The sequence below is a fragment of the Neolamprologus multifasciatus genome, chromosome 6 (assembly GCF_963576455.1).
Source record: "Neolamprologus multifasciatus chromosome 6, fNeoMul1.2, whole genome shotgun sequence".
Classification (NCBI taxonomy): Eukaryota; Metazoa; Chordata; class Actinopteri; order Cichliformes; family Cichlidae; genus Neolamprologus; species Neolamprologus multifasciatus.
Window position 1 is genome coordinate 32860575 of NC_140444.1, and position 17065 is coordinate 32877639.

At 42.3% G+C, this 17065-nt stretch overlaps 1 protein-coding gene across 1 annotated transcript in view; it reads right to left on the reverse strand.

The window, feature by feature from the left end:
- cacng2b (calcium channel, voltage-dependent, gamma subunit 2b) overlaps window positions 1–15487 on the reverse strand; it is a 65256-nt gene extending 49769 nt beyond the window's left edge. The window contains exon 1 of the mRNA XM_085162132.1: window positions 15169–15487. Coding sequence (XP_085018258.1) covers window positions 15169–15379 — 211 coding nt within the window. The 5' untranslated portion in view covers window positions 15380–15487. The remainder of the gene's footprint in view (window positions 1–15168) is intronic.
- Between the last annotated feature and the right edge of the window lie 1578 nt (window positions 15488–17065).

The window sequence follows — 17065 nt, forward strand, 5'->3', positions numbered from 1 at the left end:
CAAAAGGCCTTATAACTTTTGTTCATCAGTAGGCGGATGTGATTTTATCAATTTTCTTTTGCAGTAACCAAACAATGCACCAACAGTCATCAAATTCTTGTTCAAATATTGTCGCTCTGATCGGCGGAAGGAGCACAGCCATTTAGACTCATTCCATCAGTCTGCACAGAAAGGAAAAATTTGTTTTCCAGGTCTTTGAAAGCTTAGGCTTTAAAGCTGCTCTCGGATGACGTGCGGAGCTAATAAAATGTTCTTGCTGTCGAGGTCTGCCAGTCAAACATATCTGATGCATCACATATACAGTACCTGTAAATTCCCAAACTATCTCACGAAAAATGCATCCAGATGGCAACACGCACACACACATACACACACACGATTTACAACAGACCACGAATCATAACGGCAGACAGCGAAGTTTATTACAGCCTTCATAGTGTTGCACCATTATCATTACTGTGAGTTAGACACATCTGCAGTGTGGCTATAAACATCTTCTGCTGACCATGAAGACTTGGTGAATCATAACCTGGCACCTTGTTCTTTGTGCATCTGCATGTCTCTCAGTTAATATCTTTCTATTTTTATGAAGCATACAGTTAGTGCTGATCAGGTGACTCTGAGTCCTCCTTTAGTTATGCTGTAATAGGCCTAGGCTGCTGGGCCTTCCCATGATGCCTTATGCGTATATTCTTCACTCACCTTTTCTCACTCTCTGTGTGTTAATAGCCCACTCTGTACTTAATCATTAGTTAGCTCTCTTCCACAGCATGTCTTTTGTCCTGTCTTCCTCCCATTAGCCTGAACCAGACACGGCAGATGGCTGCCGCTCCCCACGCCTGGTTGTGCTGGAGGTTTCTTCCTGTTAAAAGGGAGTTTTTCCTTTCTACTGTTGCCAAGTGCTTGCTCAAAAAGGGTCATCTGATTATTTGTATTTCCTCTGTATTATTGTACTTTTTTTTTTACTTTATAATATAAAGCACCTTGAAGTGAATGTTTATACACTATGTAAAAAGAATTGAGAGGAATAATAACTGGAGTGTCCATGAGTCATAGTGTCACGTTCAGGTGCTTTGCTGATCTTCACTGACAAACGTAAACCCTGTAATTCAATTGCTGCTCAAAGCATATCAAATCTGTTGTGTTTTAATATACCTCAGTCATAAAAGTGACATTTGAAGTAAGCCAAACCAACTGTGTCACCATGTGGCCTAATGCTGAGTGAAGTGCAACAGGATCTGGCACTGTGACTGCTATCGTAGTGTTCATTCACACTTCAGTGTCTGCCAGGTTGTGCAAAAAGTGGCTTCGGTGGTTTGTGTCCTGGATTGTATCCCGCAGTAGTGCATCTGCATCCAGGCTACATAAATATCATTCTAGTGCTTTTTAGTATTGTTTCCTGTATTAATTCAATTCAATTCAATTCAATTTTATTTATATAGCGCCAAATCACAACAAAAGTCGCCTCAAGGCGCTTCATAGATACAGAGAAAAACCCAACAATCATATGACCCCCTATGAGCAAGCACTTTGGCGACAGTGGGAAGGAAAAACTCCCTTTTAACAGGAAGAAACCTCCGGCAGAACCAGGCTCAGGGAGGGGCGGGGCCATCTGCTGCGACCGGTTGGGGTGAGAGAAGGAAGACAGGATAAAAGACATGCTGTGGAAGTGAGACAGAGGTTAATAACAGATATGATTCAATGCAGAGAGGTCTATTAATACATAGAGAGCGAGAAAGGTGACTGGAAAGGAAAAACTCAATGCATCATGGGAATCCCCCGGCAGCCTACATCTATTGCAGCATAACTAAGGGAGGATTCAGGGTCACCAGGTCTATCTATATGCTTTAGCAAAAAGGAAAGTTTTAAGCCTAATCTTGAAAGTAGAGATAGTGTCTGTCTCCCGAATCCAAACTGGAAGCTGGTTCCACAGAAGAGGGGCCTGAAAACTGAAGGCTCTCCCTCCCATTCTACTTTTAAATACTCTAGGAACAACAAGTAGGCCTGCAGAGCGAGAGCGAAGTGCTCTAATAGGGTGATATGGTACTACAAGGTCATTAATATAAGATGGGGCCTGATTATTTAAGACCTTGAATGTGAGGAGCAGGATTTTGAATTAAATTCTGGATTTAACAGGAAGCCAATGAAGGGAAGCCCAAACAGGAGAAATATGCTCTCTCTTTCTAGTCCCTGTCAGGACTCTTGCTGCAGCATTTTGGATTAGCTGAAGGCTTTTCAGTGAGTTTTTTGGACATCCTGATAATAATGAATTGCAGTAGTCCAGCCTGGAAGTAATAAATGCATGAAGACAACAGTATGTTTAGGCTCTATTAGTTAAGAGCCTAAACAAATAAGTGCTTTAATACAAATGACTTACTTCTAAATGTTATATTTCAACAGGTAGGAAGATTGGTAGCTCATATCTACTGACGTCAAGTCTCGACAGTGTTTGTATGTGTGTGTGTGTCTGTGTGTAAGACTGAGTCGTTGTACTTAACACATTGCTTAACCTTACAAATTTGACCTCCGAACACCTCTTCAATGAGAAGTGCATGTGTTTGTGCTCTGTAAATGAAGAGCCAAAGTCACGACATCGCCTCAGGGACTGGCTTCTGTAATTTCTTCTGTATGCAGCCGTCTCTGCCCGGCTGTACACACAAGTCCAAACTTCCAAGCTCTGTACCAAGGCTGCGCGTTATTACTCACACAATGAATGTGAGAACATAATTACATAACGTGCATGCGTGCGGGTAACGTTAGTTTGGCTGCGTGTGCGCAATGTGCTTGCGTCTTAAATGTGTGCAAGCAGTCCACGTTTAACTCGTATTGCGCGTGCTGTGCTGAGATCAGCTTATTTTACTATCAGGTAATCAATTGACTAATGTATTGTTTACAGGAAAGTGAGACTGTGAACACACACACAGGCATTATGTTCATGAGTCATGTGGCTTAGAGATGACAGCATTGTTACTCCATCAGTTCGACCATATGTTACTACTAATGCAGATTTCTTATCGGCTTTACCCTGTGTTCGTAATGACAGCAGCCCACTAGAGCTGTCGCTCTGCTGTGACTGATGGTGGGCAGGGTCACAGGCTCTCGTGACTTCTATCTAATGAGCACATGGATGTTGTAGTATTTTTCCTTCTAACAATAAAGAGTGTTTGCATCGTCACCATGTGACCACAAATACTCTTTGCAAATGTAAATGCAATCGTTTTTTTTAACAACAGGTTCATATGCACGTACATGCACCGCCTGGTCATTCCCTTTGGCTCCTGTTGTCTGCAGGATTAGGGAGCAGTCGGCCTGTCAGCACCTCTCCCACCAGGCGTTAAACAGACTGTGTGGAGGTGCCAACAGATCCCCGCTACACCACAGTCAGCCTACTATACTGTAAAACAAAGAAAGTGACATACTGTTACTGTTACTACTGTAAGAGGCTGGGCTCTCCTGTGACAACACAGATTGCAATACAATGCAAGTCATTCTGTATGTTTTAAAATAAAGCCTATAGATCTTTTCGGTGTGGTTTAAAAGTCAAGGATTGGCTTACACTACAGAAATAATGCACATGTGCAGGATAGTCCTGCTACTACATCGCTCTGGCACACCTTCCTCTTGTAACACCACAGTCTGCTAACAGCTTTGTCCTGTTGCATAACCCTGTTAGTGAAACACTTCAGCATCCGCAGAACAAACACATGACCGGACACACTGCTGTAGTTTTCAAAAGCAATTTTAATGTTAACACCGGAGGCTTTGGATGCCCTGTGACCCCAAACATATCAAAAAAGATTTACAAATATAATGAGGGATTTGATTTGATTCTAAATGTAAATGTATTCGGTCTAAAAACAACAGTCTTTCTTCAAAAATACCCACCAAATTAAAATTACGTTAGTGCTCACTGTCCTCTGCCTGGATATTGTCCTCCATGAAAATTATTACTGATCAGAAATGACTTGTGTATATAATTGTATTGAGACTGAATAAAAAGTTTGGTTAAAGGTTGGAATAATTTTAGTATTTGACTATATAGTATTTTGTTTTTTAGTAATGGATTATGTTCACACATTTATGAACTACATCTGCATTTTTACCAATGCATCATTAGAGATGGGCAGATTGATCCAAATATTGGTAATAAACACCAGTATTGGTATCGGATCCGATCCTCCTAGTTCAATATGTAGAACCAGTGGATTTTGCTAAATGAAAAAGTATGCCTCAAACCTGACAGATGGCCGAACCTTTCTTTGTTGACTCTCACGTCTATTTTTTGTAAAAGCTGATTCCATTGTGCTGATTGATTATTGCAGAAAGTAAACATTTACAGGGATTTAATGGTCATTAAAATATGTTTAATGTTTAATGTGTTTAATCATGACATACTGCTGTCCCCTACAAATAAGCCGCCTTTAGAGGTTAAAGATATTGATATTCTTCAATTCTTCAAACTTCAATTTTGTGGTAAACAATTAACAGTTAATATGTCAATGAATCGTTTCATTGAGTCCCATATGGAAAAGATTTATATAAATCTTATAAAGTTTGTATCTGTCTTGTGTGAAACTTGTATGAAAAGCATACAAGAGTGAAAACAGATATAAGATCCCTTGAAAAATTATATAAATGAAACTCGTAACAATAACAAACAATATAACAAAGTGGCCACTTTCATGAGTAAATCATATAAGCCTTATATGATTCACTATATGAAGTAGACATCTTATCCAAGTCTTTTATAAGCTTTTACTCTTTCTTTTCCATATGGGGTCTATATGTTTAGATTGTTGTCATATTTCCTTTAACTATTTACATTTTTTGTATTTATTTATTTACTTTTTTTTTTTATTGCTGTGAAGGTTTTGCAAAACTGTATTCACAACTGTCCATTTATTGTTATTATTAGTTTTATTGCCTTATTTAGAACAATGCTTGTGTGTTGTCGTGTCTCTACTACACATGCGCTCGCTCTTTTGCACGTAGCTGTTTGCTGCGTGTGTGATTGATGCCCCTCCCATGGCGCGGACTGGAGTGTGTGTGTCAGTCCCAGGTGGTGTGAGTGCTCGTAAACAGTCGCTTTGATTGAGAGGCCGTGATGCCTGTGTGACAGCCGGCCTTGTGCTGCCAACAGAGCTCTGCATCACCATAGTTACGCCGTGTCATGTGGCCATAGATGCCCAGCAATGCCATGAAAGAGGACAAGCAACACTGCAACAAATAGGAAGTGGACTGACTTGTATCTATGAAGCGCCTTGAGGCGACATTTGTTGTGATTTGGCGCTATATAAATAAAATTGAATTGAATTGAATTGAATTGACTGCATTAATTGGTTAACACAGAGAAGGTTGGGGAAATATAAACTAAATTAATTAAAATAGTTTTTCTCATTTTAATTTGGTCCATTTGGATCTTGGGCTGTCTTGGGGGAGGAGTAATGGTGTATGTTTATATAAACATGCCTCTGAGAAAAAGTGGTAAAACCCATGTAAAACATTTGTTCACAGTCATGACAACAATGACTCGGGCGCTCAAGGACACAGACAGGAAAAACACAATTTCTGGGTTTATCCATCCATCCGTGTTCTCCCACTTATCCACTTCAGGGTCTCGGCAGGGCTGGATCCTATCCCACATGTCATAGGATACACCCTAGATGGGTTGCCAGTCTATCACCGGGCTAACACAGAGAGACAGACAATAATTCAAACTCACGTTCACACCTACAGACAATTCAGAATTACCAATTAACCCAACATGCATGCCCTTAGGCTGTGGGAGGAAGCTGGAGTACCTGGAACCCACGCAGGCACTGAGAGAACACGTAAACGCCACATGGTGGAGTCGAGCCCAGGACCCTCTTCCTGTACTAAACCACTGCACTAATGTTTTTCCAGTTATATTATGTAATCAAAACAACAACAACAACAACAAAAACATCCAAATAGAACTTAAGCTCTTAAACCCAAATGATTGTATTATTATTTTTTCCTTTTTAATTCTAATGCCGGTTTTCATTAGCTTTCACAAGCCTGTGATAATGGGATGCAGGATTACTAAAAGAAAATGAATAAATAAAAGTCAGCCTGAGGTCACTTGTCGCTTTTCTGTAAGTTAAATTCTTCACTTCACAGAGTTTATGCACGCACAGCAAGTATTTGTAGCCATGCAGCATGGTTATTAACTTCCAATTACAGTTCTCTGTTATGGCGTACAGTTATATAAGTTACACCACAGAATAAGTGTCATTATGCAAGAATGTATAAGTGTGTGCACAATGGCAACATACAAGGTGAGGAGAATACAGAGGCTTCCAGTTTTTGACCAAACAGGTCAGTGTTTTGACTTCCAGCCTGTCAATAAAAATATTAAAAACAATTCTTTTGACCTGGTGCTGAAGAAAAATACAAAATCAGGTCTTTAGCCTAAAATAAATGCTTATCTCCATGGTAACCTAACCCTTACAAGACAGTGAGCCTCACAATGACAGAGTCCCTCACTGTCTTTAAACTATCCTTTGCGATACATACATGTCCGCACACATAAGCTTACAGGTGTACATAACGCACAGCCGGTGTTTTTGTCAGTCCAGGCGAGTGCTGCATAGATGGAAATTATTCGACGTGGCAGGGTTTTTAAAGGTTCATGCGGTTCAGATGGCTTGAGCAGCGAAATGATTTTGAGTGTGATGAAAGCTAAAATTGACGGTGGTACAAACACATACTCGCAGCACACTCTCAGACACTCACACCTCATTCCCAGAAACATATCTGCTGTCACACACACCTCGCTCGCTCTCAAACCCGCCGTGATGGAGATTAATAGCAACATTTAGAGCCTGCTGAGCTCCACCTGTCAAGGCTAGGGCCCCCGGGGCAGCTCCGGTCTGTGCCTACGAACGAGAGACTGTCCCGGGGCAAGATCCATCACGGAAACCCACGACAGGCTGGATCTGTGGAGCCTGCCTCCACAGCTGGACCACCGACACGGGGCCATCCGTCCAGAATGACAGGCACGCTGAGCGGATCCAACTGGAGCAGACTCGATAGCTGCTGGATGGAGGAGTGTGGGGGTCCGAGGGGACGAGTAATGGCTGCACGGATATTAGGAGGCTGCTCCAGGGTACTGTGTGTACTTTTACAGAAGTGTACAATACACATATACACAAAAGTAAAGTTGTCATATGTGATATATATAGATTTAAAGATTCATTCTGCCTGTTCTGCCTTTGTATGCATCACTGTGTCACTTCCTTACTTTTAAACTGCCCAGTTCAAGAAAGAAAGGAAGAGAAAGGAAGCTTTGTGATTAATTAGTCCAAGTGGGAAATACTGATTTAATGCTAAATGCTAAACTAAAACATTCAGATTTTTACTGTTATTGTTTTCATCAATAAGAACGAAAACCTTGTAGTTGGTGCTCAAAAAGTTTCACAAAAGCAAACAAACAAAAAAAAATGCCTGATTTAAATTTCACAGTGATAACCTTTAAGGTCTTCTTGTGCATCTCTGAACCGCTTTCAGAACAGCTGCAATGTTCAAGCCCAGAGAAGCTGTGTTAGGTCAGAAGAGCAACCTAGAGCATAACTTAAGACTGTTTTCTCAAAATTCATGTGTTCATGCGTTCATTCATGTGTTCCTCCCCCAGTCCAACCGATTCTACTGTAAGATCCTATAGCCAGATTCGCCTGTCAGGGTTGCCCTACAGGACTTCCATGGACTAATCTAAAGATGGCCGCCCCACTGGGAGAAGACTCCCAGAACATTTTTGTGTCAACTTATATTGCTGTAATAAAGTAAAAAAGTAACCATACGTTACTTGTTACTTTTTTCTTCATAGAACAAACCAGCAGCATCTGCACAGCTGGGCTGTTGTGGCAAATGCTTTACACTTGTCACCAGTTTAATATAACTGAACTGCTGGTTAAGAAGTTTTATGTCGTGTAATAGTAAAACATGTCATTTTGACTGATGTGCCAGTTTGTCAAAGCAGCAGCATATCTCAATTTTCTCTGACTTTTTAGGAAGGAACATCTGTCCATTGTCATACCTGCTCTCCTAATTCTGTCACAGGGTGAAAGATGGTGTACACCCTGGAAAGGTCACCAGTCTGTCACAGGGCTAACAGGGCGACAGATACACATTCACACTCACTTTCACACCAACGGCCAATTTTGAAGCACAACGATAATCACCTATCGCGCAGGTCTTTGGACTTTGAGAGGAAGTCAGAGAAAACCTATAAAGGGAAAACATGCAAACTCCACCCAGAAAAGGCCCCAGCTGGTTGGTGGATTCAAACCAAGGACCTTCTTCCTGTGTGGTGACCGTGACACCCACTGCACCACTGAGAGGAAACAGCATAAAGCAAAATTGCTGCTTTTTCGGCCAGATTTACTAACTAGCTTACAAAATAGCGTGAGTTGGGTTCTTAAAAGTTGGGTTGATTTTTTATTTCGATATCTAGCACAAAAAACGATTGTTGATTGATTTTTTGGGGTTAAATTTTCTATAATTTGCGTATCGGAAATGCCAGTAAGTCTGATTTAAATATTCTCCTCTCTGTATTTTACGTCTTGTGGAACGAACTCTCAGAAACATGAACATCTTTGTGTTTCTGCTTGAAAAATCAGTTGAAATTCAGAATTTTCACTGAAATCTCACGAGCACTTAGCAGCAGGGAGAATTTCATGGTTTCATCCAATAGTTGAGCTATCACGACCGCTTTGTTGCGTATTTCAGGATGTCAGTGAGGCAGTTTGAACTGTTTTTGGGAGAGCTGGATCACATTTGAAGAGGCAGAGAAATCATTTCAGAGGGCCTATTGACCTGCAGCAGCGTACAGCTGTGCGTCTAAGGTTTTTACTATCTCCGTTTTGAGCTACGAGCGCGCTTGTTGCCAAATGCAGTGGTCTGATTGGTCAAATCTGTTTATTCACATGTGAAAATTCAGAAAAATCAAGCTTGGTCAGAAAAACATGCCTCCAATTCATCCTATGAAATTTTGAAGTCACTGTAAATGGCTGCAATAAGAACAGAGGAGTTAAAGTATTTTTAATGCACTAAACATTCACACAGGTTTTCCGTGTCCGGTGTGTACAGGCCTTTAGACTTCATGTTCTCAACAGGGATTATGGGAAAAAAGCGGGACATTTTCTTTAAATAAGTTATAAGGCTAAAAATAATTCCAAATAGGTTTTGTTGTCTCTGTTGAGAAGAATTTCCAGTAGTTGGGTGGCTGTGGTTTGACAGCTGCCTTGACCTGTCAGTCACTTCTATTACAGTATCAACAGCAGCACGCCCACAGAGCACTGCTGGATGCTGACTGTTTGCAGGCCTCTGTGTGGAGACAGAACAATGGTTCTTATTTCTTACACCAGCACTCCTCTTTCAGACATTTTTTAGGATTTGTAGCATTTTATTAAGCAGCTACGTCTTCAACCTTTCCTCTCCTAAGCATGAGTTTGTGTTATTGTAGGAGGGGACAGGTTTACACATTTGCAACATTTTATGGTTCCTGATTATTAATTTCTTGTGAACTACATTGGATGTACTGACCTCTGGGTAAGGACGTATTGTAATTCGGTTCATTTTAAGCTAAGGAGATGACAACAATAGGGCATAATTCTCAGTAAGTGACTTAATATTTGAATGTAGCCTCAACACAAAGGTATTTTTTAGAACTCGTCCTGTGCAATACTGCAAGTCAGTACAGTAGAGTAGCTGTAAAGACAGCTTACATGCAGGAAAGCAGTGTGTCATGATTTATGGGATGAATCATCAGCAGTCTTAACACATTTTATCGATCACTAAATCACTGTTTTTTAAAATTTTCCACAATAATTAATTGTGACTTAAAACTTTGGGTTAACATCTGTGTTTCATAGTGCATGTTTGAAAAAAACAACAACAAAAAGATTCAGTGAGCTACATATTTAACATAGAGGATAGAAACAAAGTATCAATTCTATTGTTCTAGCAGTGATTGGATAACAAAATCAGCATTGATATCGGTACCGTCAATATTTGGATGAATCCATGTACATATACTGAGTTTATGATATACATTCCACAACACAAACAAATACTATGAGCTCATATTTTAGCATCACCTGAAAGCATAACCCTAAATATCATCATAAAGTATGCAGAAAGCTCTAATCTACAATAATGCCTGAAAAAAATCGAACACCCATAACTTGAGGTGAGTGTTGTGGTGATTTGGTGCCGTATAAACAAAACTGAATTGACAACATAGACTCATAAATAAGTGTATAGAAAACACTGAGGTAACCTCAGTGGAAGTTCAGCCTGTCAGTCTAACAGTTTGCATCAATTCATTTATTTCTGGTTGGAACTCGGAGCCTACAGATCCCAGATCGCACATTATCAGGTGACTTTGGAGTAAATCTGTTTGTAATCATCATTTCCCGCTCCCCGTATCAAGTAATGAAGCATCCGATAAAGCAGTGGGTGTTCTTTTGCAGTCAGCCGTCCCTCCCTGCACTGACTCTCTGACTAGTGCTTGATATGAAAGATACATGACTGTTTTTGTCCAATCAGATTACTACTGTAATCTGATTACAAGCCATTTGTGCTCTCCATCCACTGATGCACTTACTGGGGCTTTAGATAAAGAGTTGGTCTGCATATTTTTTCCGTGTCAGTAGCTGGATTTTTGTATTCTGGATCCCATGTAATTAGTTACTCCCCTATCCTGGCATATCACTATCTGGGGCTTTAGATAAAGAGGCAGCGTGGAGAGGCTCTGTTGATGATCAAGCACGGCAACGCTACCGGAGCTGTTGGCTATTAGCATAATTAATGTCATCGCCGTAATGCACTCCAATATGGAGACAGAGCCCTGCCTCACGCAGAAAGACACAGGCACTTTTCCATCTGTATACAGAGCAGAGCTTTAAAGCAGAAACATATTCACAACTGCAATAATGAACACAAGCTCGACGTGACAGTGCTGCGTGCGATCTTTGGTGTTGTTGTGACGCCAGCGTTTCACCGTTATGACAAAACCTTTAACATTCACTCAGTAGTTTCTACAAATCACTTACATCACGTCTGGAGCATTAATGTAAAATCACTGTCACGCTGTGACGTTTTATGTTAAAAGGCGGGCAAGATAGGTTAGATAGAACGTGGGCCTGTGTGTTAAAGATAGCACAGGATGCCTGAGGGGGTGTGACAGCAAACCAGGGCTGCCTGCTCTTTCTATCTCTTGCCCCCCTCCACCACCACCACCTCCGTTTTTCTCTTTCTCAACACCTCCCAATTCTTCCTCTCCTCCCTCTCATTCTCTTCTCTGCACCACACAGCCATAAAGCAACTGTAGCTCTGAAGGCGAAGCACAACAGAGCAAGCTGGATCTCTCTCAGATTCCTCTCTGCTCTTAACCATTTCAAATCTCTGGTGCCAAGGACACAGAGCGAGCCTAGAGTGTGAAAAGTAAAGCCACTTAGCGAGGAAAATAAGCATATCACATGGAGCGAGTTGGCGTGGCCGCGTTCACATCCGCGAACGTGTCGTCGATTTGACACAATCTTTAAAAATTCGGTGCCAAGTTCTTCGGTTTTTGGCCCTTTTTTTGTACCTACGTTCATGAACCAACCGGCGTTACGTGCAACATTTGTTATCCGTGACCCGCGCTCAAAAATGATTGCGTAACGTGGACACATGGCCGATCACTCGTAGCTGTTATCACACCTGCACAAAATGAGCCCTTTGTTTAAAATAGAGAAGCTAGCAAGAAGAGTTGTGTGAAATACGCTGCCTTTTGTTTCTGGGCTAAAATTTCAAACAGTGCTCAGGCTGCAGGGTGAAAATATAAATGCTGGAAGGAAACTACGTTTCACTTTTCATGGAAAACCAAAGATCCGTGTTGTCCAGTGTATTTCTTTTTGCAACAGATGTGTTAGCACCTGAGCGGTGATGGAGGTAGCCATCAGTGGGAAATTCAGTTTGGGTTAACTGAGGCTGTGTTGCCACTGATAAGTGTATTTTTTTTACATAGACATCTTATAGAAAGTTTGTTACCTTAATATAGCGACTGAGGTGACTCGGGGTTAGGTTTCAGTTTGGTTCACTGTTGTGCTCTAAACCTTTATCACCCAAGACTCACACAGGACACCAGGACTTATTTCGGTCATTTTGTAATCTCAAAGCTGATTTTTCCATCTGTGGACCTGTGAATGCTTTGTGCTACCATGATCCCAAATCTTCTCTTCTATCTGCAACCGTTTGAATTGTGTTTCTAGCAAAATTGCAATATTAAAAAAAGAGCCTAGACCCGATTCTCTGAATGTGGTTTAGGACCTTTAAGCGCTTTTCATAACCTGGCTGGTGTTTCACTGAACAAGCAAGCATTAGCAACTGTTTGTTTCAGTTATTGGGAGCACTGTGCTATTCCTGGGCTACTGTTCTGTTGAGATCAAGTCGAATTAAAAACCACAGTTACATTTATTACTGTAGTTTAACTCGTGTAAAACAGACAGACGGAAAAAAAGTGCTACATCTTCCAGGTCTCAGGCACAGGTTACGCTGTTATCTGTAATCTTTCTCATGGCAGACATTTGGAGTCCTCCCAGCAAGGGATGCGCAGGTGTATTAATGATGCATGCTGGTTTACTACCATGGCTTAATGGGACATGTGGTGGAACTAAACCACCTGTGCTTTTCCAAGTTAAAAAAATATCTGTGCAAAACTTCTTTTGATTTAAATCTCTGATTAATCATGAACACGGCCCTTCATGTTTTTGTCCAGCACTAGATGAGCTCATTTACAAAGAGAAAAAGGAAAGATGAGGGTTTTTTTTCTTCGTTTACCTTGTGGTCAAAGGATCGACCAAGACATGATGGTGTCTGGCCAGACATGACCTCATCACCTACATACAGTGTCAATACGTGTACAACCAGGAGTCCTACAAAGCTTCAGAGACATAGGAAATATTAAATCATATTTGAAACTGATATTTTAGACAAAACTATAGATATGATGTATTTCCTTTGATTAGTTCTACGCTGAGATTTGACCAGAACTGGACAATTTTGTGAGAGATGTGCCATCAGCTTCTGTTAGATAGGAACAATGACGGTAGTGCTGTTAGTCCAGGATATAAAAACCTGGTTAAAGGATACATTTTTTTTAGGAAATACAACAATATTGAGCAAAAAAAGTGATGTCAGTGATGTTCTGATGTAATTAAGTTTTGAAAATTAGTGTGTGATTTTGCAGCTTCATCTGCCACCGGATCACCTCTATGACCTTAAAGGATAATTTAAGATGTTCTGGAAAAATAAGGTGAGATTATTGTATGAGATCAGAGTTTAATGCCATGAAGTCAAACAGCAGCAGAGCTGAGAAAGAAGAGAATACAACATGATGTTGTGTCATGGAAAAAAAAAAACATTTAAAATTTGATGATCAAGTGAAAGAAGCAGCTGGAGTTGTCATTTTTAGTTTCACTACACGTCTTTTCTATCTTTGCCATGAAACTGAAAAGAAATAAATATGAGGACAGAATCTACAGGACTTACTGATAACAAGCTCGTCCTCTAATCATTTCTGTGAGCATGAATAACAAAGGTGTGTGACAGGATCAGGCTTCATGGCTCGATCGGCGTGACAACGTGAGGTCACAATCAGGGAGCGGCGCGTCACAGCATCCTCGCTGTCGCACACACACACACAGTCTCACACACATACATATACATGAGTAATAGGTAGGTGCTGATTATGACATCAAACCAGACTCAGCAACATGTCGTTTTCTGTCAGATTTATCACGAAGGTGCTGATTTCAAGGCCCGAGTCAACGTGCGAACACCGTGTTGCACACAGAGCTTCTTGCTTTCTATCCCTCCTTCTCCCAAACGCCCGTCCGGGCTAACGTTGAACGGAGCAGTCGTGCAGCCTCGCTGAATCGTGGGAGAAATCCCACAAATGCAGCGAATCTCTGTCACTCGAATCTGTGGGCTTGATATTGCGTGATTTATGATCACGACCGATTGAACGTGAATGCCGTATGTAAAGTGTGCGCGTGTGTGTGCGTGACCCTCTGCAGTGCGAGCGTTTGTGTGAATGTGTCAAAGACGCTTTCGCACGCAGAGACACTTCACAGCTTTTCCTTTTGTATGATCACAAACTCACACTGCAAACTCGCATATGCTTTCCTCTCTCTCTCCCTCCACCAAAAACCGCTCTTCCTGCACACATCAAAGACACATTCATGCCAGTTTTCTATCCATCTCTGCTCCCAAACACGCCTGTATAGCAGGGGTTTTTTTTATTATCCCTTTGCAGCCAGTATTTTGAACACAGCAGTGCACCTCCATAGATTTACAATCAAAAAAGTTAAAACTGACTTTTTTTTCCTTGTTCTTTTTTTTTAGTAGAATCCCAATAACCCCGGCTCTAAAATAAGCCCTGCTGATGCATCACATTGGTTTCCCCTCTGTGATGCAAGGATTTTGGATTTCGCTCCCCATCTACATCTACAAGACTAGTATGGAGAGCAGGAGAGATTACTGTGATTACTGTGATCGCTGAATTGCTCCCCCCACATAGACGTAAGTAAGAAATATGGGTTCATCAGCCTGCCGCGGAGATAAACTTAGCTGTACACCTGGCTGGACCGTGTGTGCCATGTGGAGCCCGCTGTGGCAGTTTGCTAAGTGGGCCAGGCTGCTCTCTGCTGGGACAATTAAAAAGACATTCTGGCCACACTGGCCATGACGGACCATGAGGGCAGCCCCAAAACCGTGGACGAGGATGTGGCCGTTTGGTAGACAAGCCATCCAAATAACTGCTCAGGAAGAAGCTGCATTCATTTCAACACACAAAGAAGGAATGATGTCACACAGATAGATAGACAGATAGTGTGGGAATGGATGCAGAGTACATACAGAATAGTGTGGGCATGTGAGCCTATGTGTAGGCATGTGAGTGCAACTGCAGGACTGTGTGAATGTGTGTGTGGGCATGTAGGGATTGATCTGCTTGTGTGCCTGAGTGTGGTGTTGTTGGTGTATATATATATTAAATACATACATACATATATATATATATATATATATATATATATATATATATATATATATATATATATATATACGCATATGTGTGACTTCTACAGCACAGCTCCAGCTCACCTTCCAAGCAGCAGGTCCTCCAGAGGCCCGAGTGCGTCATCACCTCCTCGTTCTTCTTGCTGGTCTCGTTTTCGTTGTTGCTCTTGATCTTGCAGACGCCGCGCGAGTACAGCCAGTAGTCTGTCCCCACGGCGATGGTCATGAGGCTGAAGGCAGCGAAGGCCCCCACCGTGGTCAGCAGCATCTGAACCCCGCGGTCAAACACGCCCATGTTGCCGCATTCCACGAAAGGGGGGCCCCCTTTCCTCTTGATGTACAGGAAGTAAATATTTGTGAGTTTGCGTCGCCACGCCAGCTCGGAAAACGGGGGGTGGGCGGCGTCGGGCGGGCGACGGTGGCGGGGGGCGGCCGGGGGGGCGGGGGAGTTCGGGGAGCTCGGGGGAAATCGTATGGTTGGTTTTTGGGGGGGGTTCTTCAAAAGGGTGAAAAAATGAAGGGAAGGGTGAAGCTCTGAGGTGGATTTGTCGCTGTTTGACCCAACAGAGCGAGGGGGGTGAGGGGGGGTCAAACAGACTTTGGCAATGACAGCAGAACCCTCAGCTCTGAAGCTGCTCGAGTCCTCAAACGGCAGTAAGTTGCCCTGCTCTAGAAAAAAAAAAGTCGACCTAAAAACACAGGCTTCAAGCAGATCCCACAAGAGACCTGGTCTGGGATCTAGGCCTACTTTGTTGAGTTGGAAGGCCTCTAAACGTCAAACTCTGAAAAAGGCCCAGATCAGGAGAAGATGGAGGATTCTGCTCAGCTTCTCCGGGGCTGTTTTTAGACCTGATTTAGGCTTTCTGAGCCGACTCAAACAGTTACACGTATTACAATCCTCACAGCTTCAACGGTGATGTGATGTGCATGGGAGCGCTTGATTTTTTGTGAAAAATATATATATTTATATATATATTTTCCACTCACAGAGTCTGTCACACACAGCCTACACTGTCATTCTCCTGCTCTCTCGCACACACACACACACACACACACACACAACACACTTGCTCGCAAACTTAAACTTTCACGCACCTGTGCATGGACGAGCACCCGCATGCACGCAGGGTGAATTAATTCATACTGAAGAGGAATGAAGAAACATAGGGGGGTGGGTGGAGTGTTGTTAAGACTAACACAGTTGGCGGCCTGATTTCTTTAAAACACTCCCCGAAGAAGGCAAAGCACAGATCTCTAATTAACGATGACACAATTCAGTGATGGCTAGCTCGGCGTGAACCCAGGTCGATCAGTGAATCATGGAGGTACATGTCAAGCACTTCTGACGACTCAGGCTGAGCACATGTATTCTGATGGGAGACAGGCAAGACAGACAGGCAGGCAGGGCCCGGGATATGTTAGGGAAATTAGGACTAAATGTACCAAAAGGAATGAGAGGACAGACTCAAACCAGCAGAACCAAGCACTTCACCCACCCACCCCCACCACACACACAAGGACACACACACACACACACCTCCAAATCAAGGACAGAATGATAAATACTGCCAAATATCAGCCAGTGCCATGACTGCCATAAAAACCAGCCATTCCTTAGAAGACAGGATGGAGAATTAAAAAATAAATAAACAAATAAACCAACCAGGGACGATCAACCCCCCTCCTCCTGCCCCCCTCTTTCTCCAAATAATAGGAATAAAAATCAAGCAAAGAAGAAGAGGAACAACATCAAGTTGTGCAAATCAAACGACAGCCTGCTTAGTTTTCCTTTTTCCTAAAATTCTGGTCCCCAGTTTCCATATGTGGTCCCTAGACCTTTCTCCGGCAACAGTGGAATTCTGCTACAGGGGGACACGGGCAGCGGTACCGACGGCACACCGCGGAGAGAGGGGCGCATCCAGGCGGAGAGGCCGAGCATCACCGGTCACACAGCCGGTCGCAGGCAGGAGGAGGACAAGGA